General features: G+C 40.5%; 1 protein-coding gene across 1 annotated transcript in view; it reads left to right on the plus strand.

The window, feature by feature from the left end:
• Positions 1-18297, plus strand: part of Adam10 (ADAM metallopeptidase domain 10) — a 111209-nt gene that overhangs the window by 62559 nt on the left and 30353 nt on the right. Inside the window, exons 5-8 of the mRNA XM_029481350.2 lie at positions 341-441; positions 3658-3810; positions 13687-13779; positions 15437-15620. Of these exons, the coding sequence (XP_029337210.1) occupies positions 341-441; positions 3658-3810; positions 13687-13779; positions 15437-15620 (531 nt within the window). The remainder of the gene's footprint in view (positions 1-340; positions 442-3657; positions 3811-13686; positions 13780-15436; positions 15621-18297) is intronic.

An 18297-nucleotide genomic window follows, 5' to 3' on the forward strand; every position in this document is an offset into this window, starting at 1 on the left:
TCAGTAAACACTTACGGCCTTCATTAATTATGATAGTTAATTTTTAAAATGTACTTCTATTTGGTATGTATGTTGCCTGCAGGTGTGTCTGTGCACCATATTTGTGTCTGGTATTTACAGAAGGCATTGGATGGATCCCCTGAAACTAGAATTACAGTCAGTTGTGAGATGCCATGTGGGTGCTGGGATTTGGAAACCAGGTCTTCTAAGAAGAGGCTGGAAAAAGAGGCTCTTAACCACTATACCATCTCTCCAACCCCAAATTAGGATAGTCAATTTTTATTGATAAGATGCTGGCTCTATCTAAATATATAACCATGATTTTTCTTCTCTGCTTTAGACTATCCCCATAAATACGGCCCACAGGGGGGCTGTGCAGATCACTCCGTTTTTGAAAGGATGAGGAAGTACCAAATGACTGGAGTAGAGGAAGGAGCGCGGGTAAGGATTTCAGCATTCTCTAAGTTAAGCAGAATGGACTTGGGCAAGTGTTTCTTCATTTCCCACATATGTTCTAGGAGTTGTGAAACATTTATACCACTGTTGTGAGATATTCCCATTTAAATAAATGAAAATTAACTATCCTAGTTTGGGGCTGGAGAGATGCTATAGTGATAAAGAGCCTCTTCCAGAAGACCTGGTTTCAACTCCAAGAGGCCATCCACATAATTTAGCAGTAGTAAAGCCGTGGCTGATCACCTGTTTTAAAACTGAATCTTGAATCTTTAGACAAACCAAGATGATTATTCACCCTAAATAAAAGCTCAGTGTTTTGGACATTTTAATTACACATTGATCTTTCCCTTTTTCCATTTGATATTTAAAACTTTTTCATCGCAAATATTCTCTGATAGATTACCATGCTCCCAGATCTTTACAGCATTTAAGTGTCTAGGCAAATGCTAGATAAACACTCCAGGGGAAAGCAGGCTTTAAGACTATGTAAGACTGCCCACGGTAGTGAACACCATGCTGGAATCTCAGTACTGGGAGGCTGACACAGTATGAAAGATAACAAATGTTTTCTCAGGTTCTTAAACTTTCTGTGAAGAGTTAAAAGTATATTTGATTTTGTTAACTTAAGGATTATATGGTTATCTCTAAGTTAACTTCTTCCTCTAAAATATAAGAATCCAGAAAGACTGAAAAAAAAAACCCAACATACAAGATATAAGTATTTATTTCAAATTCCTACCAGTATTATATATACTTTGTTAATATCAAAGTAGACTTTAGGCAAGAAAGCATTAGTAAAATAAGTATATTTTTTTAAAGATTTATTTATTGGTTATATGTAAGTACACTGTAGCTGTCTTCAGACACTCCAGAAGAGGGAGTCAGATCTTGTTACAGATGGTTGTGAGCCACCATGTGGTTGCTGGGATTTGAACTCCGGACCTTTGGAAGAGCAGTCGGGTACTCTTACCCACTGAGCCACCTCACCAGCCCAAAATAAATATTTTTAAAAAGGTTTAGTTCTCTCATGTTGTAGCATTAAATTGAAACTTATATAAAGCAGGGCCTGGGGCTGTAGCTCACTTGATAGATGCCTGTATTCCTAGCACTTGGGAGTACAGGTAAGAAGATCTGAACTTCAAGATTGTCCTTAGCTCCACTTTGAATTTAAGGCTAGCCTTGCTATTATGAGACCTTGTCTCTAAAACAGAGCAATACACCTAAAATTGACTAATTCAAAAGGAGCAGTAGAAAGAATATATGACAGAGGTTTTAGTCCACTTCTTAGAGAATAATTAGACAAAGAATAAAGCCCAATAAAGATATAGAAATTCTGAATTATATAATTGATAAACTTGACCGCTTAACTTATGTTAATTCCTTTATTTGACAGTCTTTTTCACATTTAAGAATAACTTAATTTAAAAATTTTTACTAAAAAAAATATTTTCATATTGGAGCATTCAGACTTCCCTCCCAAAGTTAAAAATAAAATAAAATAAAATAAAATAAAATAAAATAAAATAAAAAGCTGTATATACAACTTTAAGTGTAGCTAAGATTAATATACAGATCCTTTATGTATGAAGTAACATGATTGTAAAGATAAACTATATAACACAAATCTGTGTCCATGAAGTACTTTTCAGTCATTTTCAAGCTGAACAGATTGGTACCTGGAAACAACCTAAGTGAGTATATAGAGGAAAATAGTATTAAAGACATGCTTCCTCCAAATGTCCTGCTTAGGACTGTATTGATTCTCTCCTCCCCCATGACTGGGAATTGAATTTAGGGCTCATTCATGCTAGCCAAGCACTCAACAACTGAGCTATATAACTCGCCCAGTAGAATTTGTTTTTTTGTTTGTTTGTTTGTTTTTGTTTTTTAACTATAATAGCATTTGAAAATTTTATTTAAAATTGTGTATTGTTATGATATAGTCTCTGTAATACATATAGACTAAAATGACTATTATAGGAAACAAATTAATGTTTTCATTATCACACTGTTACATCTCCTTTTGTGAACATAATATAGCATTTAAGTTTGTATAAATTAATGAAATTATCAAGGAAGAAGGAAAACATAAAATGTGAATGTAAATTTAGAGTTGTGACTTAAAACTTAAGTTCTATGTGACTGTCAAGTTAGGCTTAACATGATGTTTTTGATGTCTTAAACATTTTTGAGTGTTTGAATTCAGCAGTTGTGGTAATTCATTAAAGAAATACTTTCTGTTAAATTTACTAAGTGATGACAATATAGTGGAAAACAAACACAATGTGGTTCCTCTTCAAAAACGTATATTCTAGTTGCTGATGAGTTAGGGACAGAAATTAAACAGGAGATAATGAATGTAAGGTTGCATTGTAGAAGGAAGATAGGTGCATAGCTCTGTGAGGTGATGAAATGGGTGAATTAACAGGCTCTATATCTGAGGAAAGACACTAACTGGATCCAGAGAGACAGCATAAGTGTGTACAAAGACTGGCGGGAGGCAGGCAGGCTGTGTGCTTTAGAATCATAGAAGGCTTCAGTTTTGCAAAGATTACAGTATGAAAACCAGTTCAAAGTCCAGACATGGTAGGTAGCTTTAGGTGAAGTGGCAGAGCCAGAGAAAATGGCTGGAGGAGATAAATTTGCTAAGACTAGGTCATAGATGGGAAAGGAAAGATGATATTAAATTATTATGCATGACTTGCTTTACATTTAAATGAATATATTTTATACACCTTGAAAATGTTTATAAAGATGAAGGAATTGTTTGAATAGTAAGTTACCCATGTGGAGAATATTTTATGGACAAAAGTGTTATTTATAAGTAAATTCTAAATATTATAAAATGTATGCAACATGATGTACATATTTATAGGTTTGGTGCAAACTCCCAAACAAAGAGACTGGGAATCCTCACACATACACACACACACACACACACACACACACAGAGTGTATGAGATCAGATTCCTCAACATTTCCCTTTCCTTGGCTGTTACTATTTGTGTGTGTGTGTGTGTGATACCTTTCTTCCTAACTTCTAGTGACCCTTTTACACTATGAGGTATTTTCTAGTGACCTTAGAAAAGCTTGGGGGTATTGCATAGCCATGTGATTTAAAATTGTTTAACATATGTGTTCTTAACTGTAAAACTATAATTGTAAAACAAGCTAATAATCAGAAATGACTTTGACGTACAGGCACATCCAGAGAAGCATGCTGCTAGTAGTGGTCCTGAGCTCCTGAGGAAAAAGCGCACAACTCTGGCTGAAAGAAATACTTGTCAGCTCTATATCCAGACAGATCACCTGTTTTTTAAATACTATGGAACACGAGAAGCTGTGATTGCTCAGGTACTGAAAGTTACTCATTGAGTTACGTTTTGTATTATTGTTTCAGTTGTGTCATAGGGAAGTCTGTAAACTGAGTGTAGAGGAGATGCAAAGTCCAGTTTAGATTTTGGATTGCCAAACAGAAGAGAGATAAAGGAAACAATTTTAATTAAAAGTTGCTAGTAGCATTGAAACTTAGGCTTTTGTTCTTTGTTTTGTTTTGGGGAAAACGTGTTTTGGATTTGGGTCTGGTGACATGCATGGTAAACAAGTATGAAACTCACCTTTGCAAACAGTTCCATTTTTCATTTGGATTTTGCAAGAGAAAACAGGAATTTTCTTTTAGCTAGAAGTCTATAATTTCTGTTTTGTATTTCATTGTATTTACTTAGCATTTTCCAAGTAAAATTATTATTTATAGTTGTCCCCATCTTCCCTGCTGAGAACAGGTTCTTTGTGGCCCAGAGTGGCTTCTGCTCACTTCATTCTGAGGCTGTCCTGGAAGTTATGGTAATCCTTCCTCAGCCTCCTGAGTGTGCTGGGATACAGGTTTGTTGTACCTGTATGAAAATCTTTATTAAAATAGACTATTTTAGGGTACCATTTAGAATGTCTTTTTATGTTGAAGATACCTAGAGAAAGTTTATTAAATTTATTTTTGACAGAGAATTTGAGCATGAGAAGATAGAAGTACTGTGGTGTAAATGAAGATTACATTTTGGTGGTGAGGATAGACAGGGGTCTAAGAAATGTGAGAAATAGAAAGGATGCAATAAGCTATAATTTGAGAATAATAGAATAATGGAGAGCAATGAGCACAGTTAAAGGCCGGGAAGCACCTTTGTAGAAAGACAGTGTAAACACAGGTAATGTTAATATCCCCACAGTATTTTTGAAGAGAAAGTGCTCTTGAACATTCCCTAAGGAGTGGGGTAACCTTAAGTGACCCTTTCAGGAGAAGTCTCCATCTGAGGAGTTAGGAAAATTTAGAGGGAAAGATAGAAAAGAAAAGGGTAAAAAGGAAGGGACTCCAAGTAAAGCAGGCAGTGTAAACCTTCCTGGAGACATATCTGAATTGCCACAGATGCGCATGGAGCAGAAACAGTGGGGAAACTGGACGAGGCATTGGAAGCTGCTGAGGCCAGGCGTGGGAGTTCAGGATGGACCCTTCAACACTGCTGTCCTACTCCTAGGGAGTGTTTGTCAGTGTGGACTGCTTTTGAAATGCTACTTCTTGACTATCTTCTGTGCCTTCTCAATAAGTTTTGAAATGGCACATACATATTTCCACCTAGATGGTAGCCAGCCAGGGTGCTCTTTTGTAGATAAAGTTGGAAGGTTGCACGCAGAGTGGTTAGAGCCAATGCTTAGTTGGGAGTCAGCTAAGTAAACAAATGCCTCTTGTGTTCTTTCACTAAGTTTATTTCCTTTCAGAGTTTAAGTAGATATTACCATATTTATTTTATATTCAGGTTATCTTTCCCTCCTGTATACTTCATTACAGTAAGCCTCTATTAATTTATAGAGACCTTCTCTATTTCATTTATTAGTTTATCTCTGACCCCTAAAACAGTGCCCAGTTGTAGAAAGTAATCAGGGTGTTTGGAATTTGTGTCAGTGCAGCAACAGAAGGACTATTGTGGAGGAAGGAATGCATGCCCTGAGATTGCTAGATCCCTGTAGATGGTGTTTGAGTCTTAAGGACTCAAACTAATGCAGACATTCCAGGCACTAAGGCCAGCAGCATGTGAAAAGCAGAGGGAGTGGGACTCGCAGGCTGGGTTGATGAAGGAGTTTTAATAGGACTGAAGTAGGGGTACACTTTCTAATTGATGCATTGGTTGATTGATTAGCCAGAGCCTGGGAAAGACAAGAGTATCCACTCTGTCCTAGCTCACTCATCTTTTCCATTCTGTTCAACATATGGCATACATATTTTAAAATTTAAATGTGTAGCATAAATAACTCTTTTTTTTTTTTTTTTTTTTTTTTTTTTTTTAAATATTTTTATTACATATTTTCCTCAATTACATTTCCAATACTATCCCAAAAGTCCCCCATAGCGCCCCCCACTTCCCTACCCACCCATTCCCATTCTTTTGGCCCTGGCATTCCCCTATATTGGGGCATATAAAGTTTGCAAGTCCAATGGGCCTCTCTTTCCAGTGATGGCCGACTAGGCCATCTTTCGATACATATGCAGCTAGAGACAAGAGCTCCAGGGTTCTGGTTAGTACATCATGTTGTTCCAACAATAGGGTTGCAGATCCCTTTAGCTCCTTGGGTACTTTCTCTAGCTTCTCCATTGGGAGCCCTGTGATACATCCAATAGCTGACTGTGAACATCCACTCCTGTGTTTGCTAGGCCCCGGCATCGTCTCACAAGAGACAGCTATATTTGGGTCCTTTCAGCAAGATCTTACTAGTGTATGCAATGGTGCTAGCGTTTAGAAGCTGATTATGGGACGGATCCCTGGATACAGCAGTCTCTAAATGGTCCATCCTTTCATCACAGCTACGAACTTTGTCTCTGTAACTCCTTCCCTGGGTGTTTTGTTCCCAATTCTAAGAAGGTGCACAATGTCCACACTTTGGTCTTCATTCTTCTTGAGTTTCATGCGTTTATCAAATTGTATCTTATATCTTGGGTATCCTAAGTTTTGGGCTAATATCCACTTATCAATGAATACATATTGTGTGAGATCTTTTGTGATTGTGTTACTTCACTCAAGATGATGCCCTCCAGGTCCATCCATTTGGCTAGGAATTTCATAAATTCATTCTTTTTAATAGCTGAGTAGTACTCCATTGTGTAAATGTACCATAATTTCTGTATCCATTCCTCTGTTGAGGGACATCTGGGTTCTTTCCAGCTTCTGGCTATTATAAATAGGGCTGCTATGAACATAGTGGAGCATGTGTCCTTTTTACCGGTTGGGACATCTTCTGGATATATGCCCAGGAGAGGTATTGCTGGATCCTCCGGTAGTACTATGTCCAATTTTCTGAGGAACCGCCAGACTGATTTCCAGAGTGGTTGTACAAGCTTGCAATCCCACCAACAATGGAGGAGTGTTCCACTTTCTCCACATCCTCGCCAGCATCTGCTGTCACCTGAATTTTTGATCTTAGCCATTCTGACTGGTGTGAGGTGGAATCTCAGGGTTGTTTTGATTTGCATTTCCCTGATGATTAAGGATGTTGAACATTTTTTCAGGTGCTTCTCTGCCATTCGGTATTCCTCAGGTGAGAATTCTTTGTTCAGTTCTGAGCCCCATTTTTTAATGGGGTTATTTGACTTTCTGGAGTCCACCTTCTTGAGTTCTTTATATATATTGGATATTAGTCCCTTATCTGATTTAGGATAGGTGAAGATCCTTTCCCAATCTGTTGGTGGTTTTTTTGTCTTATTGATGGTGTCTTTAGCCTTGCAGAAGCTTTGTAGTTTCATGAGGTCCCACTTGTCAATTCTCGATCTTACAGCACAAGCCATCACTGTTCTATTCAGGAATTTTTCCCCTGTGCCCATATCTTCAAGGCTTTTCCCCACTTTCTCCTCTATAAGTTTCAGTGTCTCTGGTTTTATGTGAAGTTCCTTGATCCACTTAGACTTGACCTTAGTACAAGGAGATAGGAATGGATCGATTCGCATTCTTCTACATGTTAACAACCAGTTGTGCCAGCACCATTTGTTGAAAATGCTGTCTTTCTTCCACTGGATGTTTTTAGCTCCCTTGTCGAAGATCAAGTGACCATAAGTGTGTGGATTCATTTCTGGGTCTTCAATTCTATTCCATTGGTCTATTTGTCTGTCACTATACCAGTACCATGCAGTTTTTATCACAATTGCTCTGTAGTAGAGCTTTAGGTCCGGCATGGTGATTCCACCAGAGGTTCTTTTATCCTTGAGGAGAGTTTTTGCTATCCTAGGTTTTTTGTTATTCCAGATGAATTTGCAGATTGCACTTTCTAATTCGTTGAAGAATTGATTTGGAATTTTGATGGGGATTGCATTGAATCTGTAGATTGCTTTTGGCAAGATAGCCATTTTTACAATGTTGATCCTGCCAATCCATGAGCATGGGAGATCTTTCCATCTTCTGAGATCTTCTATAATTTCTTTCTTCAGAGACTTGAAGTTTTTATTATACAGATCTTTCACTTCCTTAGTTAGAGTCACGCCAAGATATTTTATATTATTTGTGACTATTGAGAAGGGTGTTGTTTCCCTAATTTCTTTCTCAGCCTGTTTATTCTTTGTGTAGAGAAAGGCCATTGATTTGTTTGAGTTAATTTTATATCCAGCTACTTCACCGAAGCTGTTTATCAGGCTTAGGAGTTCTCTGGTGGAATTTTTAGGGTCACTTATATATACTATCATATCATCTGCAAAAAGTGATATTTTGACTTCATCTTTTCCAATTTGTATCCCTTTGATCTCCTTTTGTTGTCGAATTGCTCTGGCTAGGACTTCAAGTACAATGTTGAATAGGTATGGAGAAAGTGGACAGCCTTGTCTAGTCCCTGATTTTAGAGGGATTGCTTCAAGCTTCTCACCATTTACTTTGATGTTGGCTACTGGTTTGCTGTAGATTGCTTTTATCATGTTTAGGTATGGGCCTTGAATTCCTGATCTTTCCAAGACTTTTATCATGAATGGGTGTTGGATCTTGTCAAATGCTTTTTCCGCATCTAACGAGATGACCATGTGGTTTTTGTCTTTGAGTTTGTTTATATAGTGGATTACGTTGATGGATTTCCGTGTATTGAACCATCCCTGCATCCCTGGGATGAAACCTACTTGGTCAGGATGGATGATTGTTTTGATGTGTTCTTGGATTCGGTTAGCAAGAACTTTATTGAGGATTTTTGCATCAATATTCATAAGGGATATTGGTCTGAAGTTTTCTATCTTTGTTGGGTCTTTTTGTGGTTTAGGTATCAGAGTAATTGTGGTTTCATAGAATGAGTTGGGTAGAGTACCTTCTGTTTCTATTTTGTGGAATAGTTTGTGAAGAACTGGGATTAGATCTTCTTTGAAGGTCTGATAGAACTCTGCACTAAACCCATCTGGTCCTGGGCTTTTTTTAGTTGGGAGACTATTAATGACTGCTTCTATTTCTTTGGGGGATATAGGGCTGTTTAGATCATTAACCTGATCTTGATTCAGCTTTGGTACCTGGTATCTGTCTAGGAACTTGTCCATTTCATCCAGGTTCTCCAGTTTTGTTGAGTATAGCCTTTGGTAGAAGGATCTGATGGTGTTTTGGATGTCTTCAGGATCTGTTGTTATGTCTCCTTTTTCATTTCTGATTTTGTTAATTAGGATGTTTTCCCTGTGCCCTCTAGTGAGTCTGGCTAAGGGTTTATCTATCTTGTTGATTTTCTCAAAGAACCAGCTCCTTGATTGGTTGATTCTTTGAATAGTTTTTCTTGTTTCCACTTGGTTGATTTCACCCCTGAGTTTGATTATTTCCTGCCGTCTACTCCTCTTGGGTGAATTTGCTTCCTTTTGTTCTAGTGCTTTTAGGTGTGTTGTCAAGCTGCTAATGTGTGCTCTCTCTAGTTTCCTTTTGGAGGCACTCAGAGCTATGAGTTTTCCTCTTAAAAATGCTTTCATTGCGTCCCATAAGTTTGGGTATGTTGTGGCTTCATTTTCATTGAACTCTAAAAAGTCCTTAATTTCTTTCTTTATTCCTTCCTTGACCAAGGTATCATTGAGAAGAGTGTTGTTCAGTTTCCACGTGAAGGTTGGCTTTCTATTATTTATTTTGTTATTGAAGATCAGCCTTAGTCCATGGTGATCTGATAGGATGCATGGGACAATTTCAATATTTTTATATCTGTTGAGGCCTGTTTTGTGACCAATTATGTGGTCAATTTTGGAGAAGGTACCATGAGGTGCTGAGAAGAAGGTATATCCTTTTGTTTTAGGATAGAATGTTCTGTAGATATCTGCCAGATCCATTTGATTCATAATTTCTGTTAGTTTCACTGTGTCCCTGTTTAGTTTCTGTTTCCATGATCTGTCCATTGGTGAAAGTGGTGTGTTGAAGTCTCCCACTATTATTGTATGAGGTGCAATGTGTGCTTTGAGCTTTACTAAAGTTTCTTTAATGAATGTGGCTGCCTTTGTATTTGGAGCATAGATATTCAGGATTGATAGTTCCTCTTGGAGGATTTTACCTTTGATGAGTATGAAGTGTCCCTCCCTGTCTTTTTTAATGACTTTGGGTTGGAAGTCAATCTTATCAGATATTAGAATGGCTACTCCAGCTTGTTTCTTCATGCCATTTGCTTGGAAAATTGTTTTCCAGCCTTTCATTCTGAGGTAGTGTCTATCCTTTTCTCTGAGATGAGTTTCCTGTAAGCAGCAAAATGTTGGGTCTTGTTTGTGTAGCCAGTTTGTTAGTCTATGTCTTTTTATCGGGGAGTTGAGTCCATTGATATTAAGAGATATTAAGGAAAAGTAATTGTTGTTTCCTGTTATTTTTGATGTTAAAGTTGGCATTTTGTTCTTGTGGCTGTCTTCTTTTAGGTTTGTTGAGGGATTACCTTCTTGTTGTTTCTAGGGCGTGGTTCCTGTCCTTGTATTGGTTTTTTTCTGTTATTATCCTTTGAAGGGCTGGATTGGTGGAGAGATAATGTGTGAATTTGGTTTTGTCGTGGAATACTTTGGTTTCTCCATCTATGTTAATTGAGAGTTTGGCTGGGTATAGTAGCCTGGGCTGGAATTTGTGTTCTTTTAGTGTCTGTATAACATCCGTCCAGGATCTTCTGGCTTTCATAGTCTCTGGTGAAAAGTCTGGTGTAATTCTGATAGGCTTGCCTTTATATGTTACTTGGCCTTTTTCTCTTACTGCTTTTAGTATTCTATCTTTATTTAGAGCATTTGTTGCTCTGATTATTATGTGTCGGGAGGTATTTCTTTTCTGGTCCAGTCTATTTGGAGTTCTGTAGGCTTCTTGTATGTTCATAGGCATCTCTTTCTTTAGATTTGGGAAGTTTTCTTCTATAATTTTGTTGAAGATGTTTGCTGGTCCTTTGAGTTGAAAATCTTCATTCTCATCCACTCCTATTATCCGTAGGTTTGGTCTTCTCATTATGTCCTGTATTTCTTGGATGTTTTGAGTTAGGATCTTTTTGCATTTTACATTTTCCTTGATTGTTGTGCCGATGTTCTCTATGGAATCTTCTGCACCTGAGATTCTCTCTTCCATCTCTTGTATTCTGTTGCTGATGCTCGTATCTATGGTTCCAGATTTCTTTCCTAGGGTTTCTATCTCCAGTGTTGCCTCATTTTGGGTTTTCTTTATTGTGTCTACTTCCCTTTTTAGGTCTAGTATGGTTTTGTTCATTTCCATCATCTGTTTGGATGTGTTTTCCTGTTTTTCTGTAAGGACTTCTACCTGTTTGATTATGTTATCATGTTTTTCTTTAAGGATTTGTAACTCTTTAGCAGTGTTCTCCTGCAATTCTTTAAGGGATTTTTGTGCTTCCTCTTTATTGTCTTCTGCCTTTTTATCAGTGTTCTCCTGCATTTCTTTAAGTGTGTTATTAAAGTCCTTCTTGAAGTCCTCAATCATCATCAGGAGATATGCTTTTAAATCCGTGTCTAGCTTTTCCGGTGTGTTGGGGTGCCCTGGACTGGGCGAAGTGGGGGTGCTGGGTTCTGATGATGGTGAGTGGTCTTGGTTCCTGTTAGTAAGATTATTACGTTTACCTTTCGCCATCTGGTAATCTCTGGGGTTAGTTGTTATCGTTGTCACTATTTAAAGATTGGAGCAGAAGCTGTGTTCCACTCACCAGCAGTCTCTAAATCCTGCGGCGGGGGTCGTGGGTAGCTGATGGTACCCCGGTGCTGGTCCAGCCGGAAGAGGCCTGTGGTCCTACTCAGGCCGGTTTCTGCTTCCCTAACTAATGCAGTCTCAGGTCCCGTGCAATTGGATTGGAGCAGAAGCTGTGCTCCACTCACCAGAAGTCTTAAGATCCTGTGGCGGGTGTTGTGGGTAGCTGGCGAGTGTCAGCAGACCCTGCGCCCCAGCTGCCCAGGTGCTTTTCTGACCGGAAGAGGGTTGTGGCCCTATGTAGGCCGGATTTCTCTCTCCCCAACCAGAGCAGTCTCAGGTCCCGCGTGATTGGACTGGAGCAGAAGCTGTGTTCCACTCACCGGCAGTCCCAAAATCCTGCGGCGGGGGTCGTGGGTAGCTGGCGGGTGTCAGGCAACCCTGCGCTCCCGCTACCCTGGCGCTGATCCGGCCGGGTGAGGCCTGTGGCCCTACTCAGGCAGGTTTCTGCTTCCCTAACTAATGCAGTCTCAGGTCCCGCGCAATTGGATTGGAGCAGAAGCTGTGTTCCACTCACCAGCAGTCCCAAAATCCTGCGGCGGGGGTCGTGGGTAGCTGGAGGGTGTCAGGCAACCCTGCGCTCCCGCTACCCTGGCGCTGATCCAGCTGGATGAGGCCTGTGGTCCTACTCAGGCCGGTTTCTGCTTCCCTAACTAATGCAGTCTCAGGTCCCGCGCAATTGGATTGGAGCAGAAGCTGTGCTCCACTCACCAGAAGTCTTAAGATCCTGTGGCGGGTGTTGTGGGTAGCTGGCGAGTGTCAGCAGACCCTGCGCCCCAGCTGCCCAGGTGCTTTTCTGACCGGAAGAGGGTTGTGGCCCTATGTAGGCCGGATTTCTCTCTCCCCAACCAGAGCAGTCTCAGGTCCCGCGTGATTGGACTGGAGCAGAAGCTGTGTTCCACTCACCGGCAGTCCCAAAATCCTGCGGCGGGGGTCGTGGGTAGCTGGCGGGTGTCAGGCAACCCTGTGCTCCCGCTACCCTGGCGCTGATCCGGCCGGGTGAGGCCTGTGGCCCTACTCAGGCCGGTTTCTGCTTCCCTAACTAATGCAGTCTCAGGTCCCGCGCAATTGGATTGGAGCAGAAGCTGTGTTCCACTCACCAGCAGTCCCAAAATCCTGCGGCGGGGGTCGTGGGTAGCTGGCGGGTGTCAGGCAACCCTGCGCTCCCGCTACCCTGGCGCTGATTCGGCCGGATGAGGCCTGTGGTCCTACTCAGGCCGGTTTCTGCTTCCCTAACTAATGCAGTCTCAGGTCCCGTGCAATTGGATTGGAGCAGAAGCTGTGCTCCACTCACCAGAAGTCTTAAGATCCTGTGGCGGGTGTTGTGGGTAGCTGGCGAGTGTCAGCAGACCCTGCGCCCCAGCTGCCCAGGTGCTTTTCTGACCGGAAGAGGGTTGTGGCCCTATGTAGGCCGGATTTCTCTCTCCCCAACCAGAGCAGTCTCAGGTCCCGCGTGATTGGACTGGAGCAGAAGCTGTGTTCCACTCACCGGCAGTCCCAAAATCCTGCGGCGGGGGTCGTGGGTAGCTGGCGGGTGTCAGGCAACCCTGCGCTCCCGCTACCCTGGCGCTGATCCGGCCGGGTGAGGCCTGTGGCCCTACTCAGGCCGGTTTCTGCTTCCCTAACTAATGCAGTCTCAGGTCCCGCACAATTGGATTGGAGCAGAAGCTGTGTTCCACTCACCAGCAGTCCCAAAATCCTGCGGCGGGGGTCGTGGGTAGCTGGCGGGTGTCAGGCAACCCTGCGCTCCCGCTACCCAGGCGCTGATCCAGCCGGATGAGGCCTGTGGTCCTACTCAGGCCGGTTTCTGCTTCCCTAACTAATGCAGTCTCAGGTCCCGCGCAATTGGATTGGAGCAGAAGCTGTGCTCCACTCACCAGAAGTCTTAAGATCCTGTGGCGGGTGTTGTGGGTAGCTGGCGAGTGTCAGCAGACCCTGCGCCCCAGCTGCCCAGGTCGCATAAATAACTCTTGATGTTACAAAGAGAAAATGTCTTTTTCATATTTTAGTATTGTCCCTAAAATGTTTTGTTTTCTATTTTAATTACTAGATATCCAGTCATGTTAAAGCAATTGATACAATTTACCAGACTACAGACTTCTCCGGAATCCGTAACATCAGCTTCATGGTGAAGCGCATAAGAGTAAGGAACTTTAGTAGATCCATTTTAAAAAGTATTAAGGGGGCTGGAAAGATGGGCTCAACAGTTAAAAGCACTCACACTCTTCCAGAGGACTTGGGTTTGGTTAGCATTCACCTGGTGGCTTACAACTGTCTGTAACTCCTGTTCCAGAGGATCTAATGCCCTTTTCTGTACCCCCCCAACTGCATGCTTGTGATATATTTACATACATGAAAGCAAAACATATAAAAATAAATAAAACTTAAGGTTAAAAAAATTAGTAAGGACTAAGTTTAAAAAGAAAGAAAATACTTGCTTTTTACTCTCCTTAGAACGGAGAGAGACTGATTTCTGAAGCTCATTGGCTGGGCTTGCTAGCTAATTTTATGAGCCCCAGGTTTAGGGAGCATCTGTGTCTCAAAAATGAAGTGGAGATCTTTAGAGGAAGATACCTAGTACCAACCTCTGACCTCTATACAAACATGCTTGCATTCACATGTATATACCACATGAGCATGTACACATACCACTACAAGAATCAAGTCTACAAGGCCTTAATTGACACTACAGTAGAGGTAAAACAGTATTGTTTTTTGTCTCATAAACATTGCTTGCCCCCCACCCCCATTACTAATTTCTTAAGGTTTGCTTTGTGCGTGTTGTTTTGGGTGTGCCAGACTTGTTATTCTAGGGCTGAGGAAAAATAAAGGCAGTGTTTAAATAAAGTTAGACTTTGGAGAAACACTTATTGTTATAATCTTGAAACATTACAGCTTAGAATGTCATATATCAGGTTTTAGAAGTCCTCCAAGAAAGAAAGCTCTAAATTTGGCCATGGAATCCTTTTTTGTTGTGATATCATTTCTAACTCTCAGAACTGCTGAACAGAACCACAGGGTACTGGCTGCAATTTCTTGACATTTTTGTTATAATGGCTATAACTAAAAACTGAACCTAAATTTTAGCTATATTAAAAACAGGTAATAAATATTTAAGTATAATTGCTTTAAACTAAAATTACAATCTCAGTTATGAACTTTGAAGCTGCCATAGTTTTTATTGATGTACACATCTTCAGAGTACCAATCATTTACTAAACTCTCCATTCCCTCCAAAGCTGTAAAGGTCTGGTGTTGACTGTTTTTCAGATTGTGAAGGAGGGTCTATGGAGGAGAACAGTAGCCAAGTATCAGAAAAAAGATGTGCAGGAACTTAAACAGTAAGAGAAGTGAAGTGAAAGTAGAAATCAAAATTCTTGTATACAGCCAAGAAAACAGTGGATCAAGTAGTTAGGATTAACTTACCGGCTTTCTAGGCAAGAAGGACCAGGGAAGTCTGGCAAACTCAGCCTTACATTTCAAACTTATTCTACTTATAAGCTAACGATGAGGTTTTATGTTTTTTTACTTGTGCCCATTCACAGAGCTCCCATAAAGAGCCCTGCTCAGGCAGTTGAGTTTGAGAAACCAGACATCATTTGTTAGAACTTGCAGAGGTGCAGCGTCTTCTCTGCATGCTTCTGTTCAGGAATCTGCAGATCCTTGCTGAGGCATTTAATAGCTGTGCTCAGGGAGAATATCTCTGGAGCCCATGAGAATGTAGTCCAGGTCTGTGGGAGGGGCTGGAGAGAGAACAACTAGAAGTAATCATTGACTTCAGTTATTGTTTTGGATTTTAGATCAATACAACCTCTGATGAAAAAGACCCTACAAATCCTTTCCGTTTCCCAAATATTGGTGTGGAGAAGTTCCTGGAGTTGAATTCTGAGCAGAATCATGATGACTACTGCCTGGCCTATGTCTTCACAGACCGGGATTTTGATGATGGTGTTCTTGGTCTGGCCTGGGTTGGAGCACCTTCAGGTAGATTGTGTAACAATGTCTTAATACTTGGAAGAAAAAGCAAGTTTGGGGGAAGATGAGGCTTTACTAAATATAGGAGAAAACAATGCCTGTGCAGAAATTTAATTCACACAACTTGGGTTAAGACTAGATGCATAACATAAAGCAAATGGCAGAATAGATGAAGCGGCCTTTTATTTTGAAAGGAATATAAGAGTTGACCCTGTGGCACACACCTACAGTCTCAGCTCTTATGCTGAGTCAGGAGGCTTGGGGAGGTAAGTTCAAAGCCACCCTGGACTTGGGATTAGGGAGACCATATCTCAAGTAAGTAAGCAAATAAGTAAAAATTTAAAAAGAAAAGAGAAGTTTGGGAAGTACCCTGATTTTGGGATTTCCAGAAGTTAACCATTTTTTGGGAAGAAGTAGTATGTGTGACACTATAAAAGGAAAACCTAAGTTTTCCCACAAAAACTAAATGCTGCTAAATTCCCCTGCCTGCTCCTTGGAATGGGGCCTGAAAATCAACAGCAGAAACTGTTTTTGCTTTGTCAAAAGAGAAAACAACAACAACAACACTCCTATCTTCTTTTCTGTTCTGTAGCGAGAGAAAGAAACTCTGGTCAGGAGCAGCAGGTAGAAAGAAAGAAAACATATCTTCATTTGCTGTCCTCAGGTCGTTATTTTAACAGCAGAGATGGACTCCCTGGAAGGCAGTCCAGGCAGCAGCACGAGTGCCACATGCAGCTTGCTGGCATCATCCAAGCTCCCAATGGGGTGGGGTCCAACACTGAGAAGGCTGAGATGGGCTGTCCCCTTCCCATTACAGTGGGTTTGAGTACGCTGTTGGCAAATTGAGGTTATTCACTGAAAGGCAGGTAGAAAGGAGGTCATGTTCTTTGGATCTGAGTGTGGCTGAGGAGTGTGAGTTGTGTGTAAACTTTGGAGTCATAAGCAGTGATTTCTCCTTCTGATGCCTCATTTCTACTTAGAAATTGACCTTTCTTTACCTGGTATAAAACACGTTTTTCTTATTGTTTAGTTTATTCTATGATTTATTATGTATATTTTATCTTACATTTCTTGCTTTTTAAAAGAAGCCAGCAGTAAACACCCTTATTTTTATTTCCAGTGCTTTTCTTTCTTTTCTTTTTCCCCCCATGTTGTAAAATGCACTTGATTCCTGTGTCTCTGAGGTACAGATGTCTGTCATGGCCTGCTTCTCTTACCATAGTGTTGTTTTAGTCTTGTTTGTGCGTAGTCCTCTTTTCATGTTTCTTGCATTGTGACAAGGTGTTCAGCTCTTTCCTTCCCAGGATGTTTCAGGTTTTATAAATTCTCTTTCCCCTCAAATAGCTGGATATTTTTTCTCACAAGATTAATGATTCCCTTTTAATATAATTAGTATTATAAAAGCTTGTGTATTTCTTTGGATTTCCTTTGCATATTTTCTAGATACTTTTGGGTAAGTCAGTGACTCTCTGCCTGTGGAACATAGCTAGAAGTGCTTGCGTTGCCAGACCTTTGAGAAATGTTATGGTTCATAGGCTCCACCTATGTCCTTTGAATCAGGGGCTCTTTGTTATTCATCTCAGTGTCTTTGTTTGAATAAGCATTGCTGCTCACTAAAATGAGACTGAGAACCACCAAACTATTTATGTCTCTAGTGCTCCCTCACCAAATACCTCCAGAGCAAACAGCAATTTCCAAATGGGAGCCTGCTACCATTTTGTATTTTCATTTACAGACTATTGTTCATCAAAATGTCTGTAATCCTGGCAGAATCATGAGTTCAAGGACAGCCTTCACTACATAGTAAGAGCTTGTCTCTAAAACAAAGGAGTGGGGGGGGGGATAGGTGGATACTTCAGGAGCTTGAACCACTTTGTTGAAATCTTTAGATGCCTTCATGTCTTTTACACATGTAACTGCTTAATTTCCTTTTACATTCCTTATTTTGTTTCTTTAGAATATTTTTTAGAGTTAAAGAAAAGAGTTAAATGAAGCAGATGCTATGGAGTCCCTCCTCCCCGCCACTGGCTTTGAAGAACACTGTTTGACTGGATTCTAGGATATTTTGTCCTGAAGTCAGATGATTTTATGATCAAATGGGGCTGTGGGCTTAGGGACACTCAGTATTTATGTCTAGATTTTGGGATATTTGAACCATCGCTTTGTGATGTTGCTCATTTTGTTAACATGGCACTGGGTAGAGTTTGAGGTTGAAAACAATGTGACTTATGGGTTTTTTGGTTTTTGTTGTTGTTAGATTCTTTGTATGAAAGAAACAGTGCTCTACCTTAGCCTACATGAGCAAAAATAGAAGATTCAACCTTTATCCTTATTTCCACCTTTTCTTTTTCTTTACTTCAGGTGTGAAATGTACTCTGACTTGACTGTTAAATCCCCAACTCTGGGCCTTAGAAGGCTTTTTCCAAAAGCTGTTTCAGAGAGTATAGGCCGAGAGATTAGAGGCCAGAGTAAGGGAAAGACGTCTACTCTCTTGGCTCAGTTGCCTTAATACAGGGTCCTGTCTTGAAATAACACCGACAGCTTTGTCTGAACAGATTTTGAGTTTGATATACACTTTCTTTTATAAAGGATGTTACATATGTAATCTGCTTGATTACTCCAGGGTAATGGCTCCTGCTTCCCAGTAGATATTATATTTTACTGATTGCTTTTCCTTCTTTCTTAA

This window comes from Mus caroli, unplaced genomic scaffold (genome assembly GCF_978045245.1).
Source record: "Mus caroli unplaced genomic scaffold, Mus_caroli_1 scaffold_11, whole genome shotgun sequence".
Lineage (NCBI taxonomy): Eukaryota > Metazoa > Chordata > Mammalia > Rodentia > Muridae > Mus > Mus caroli.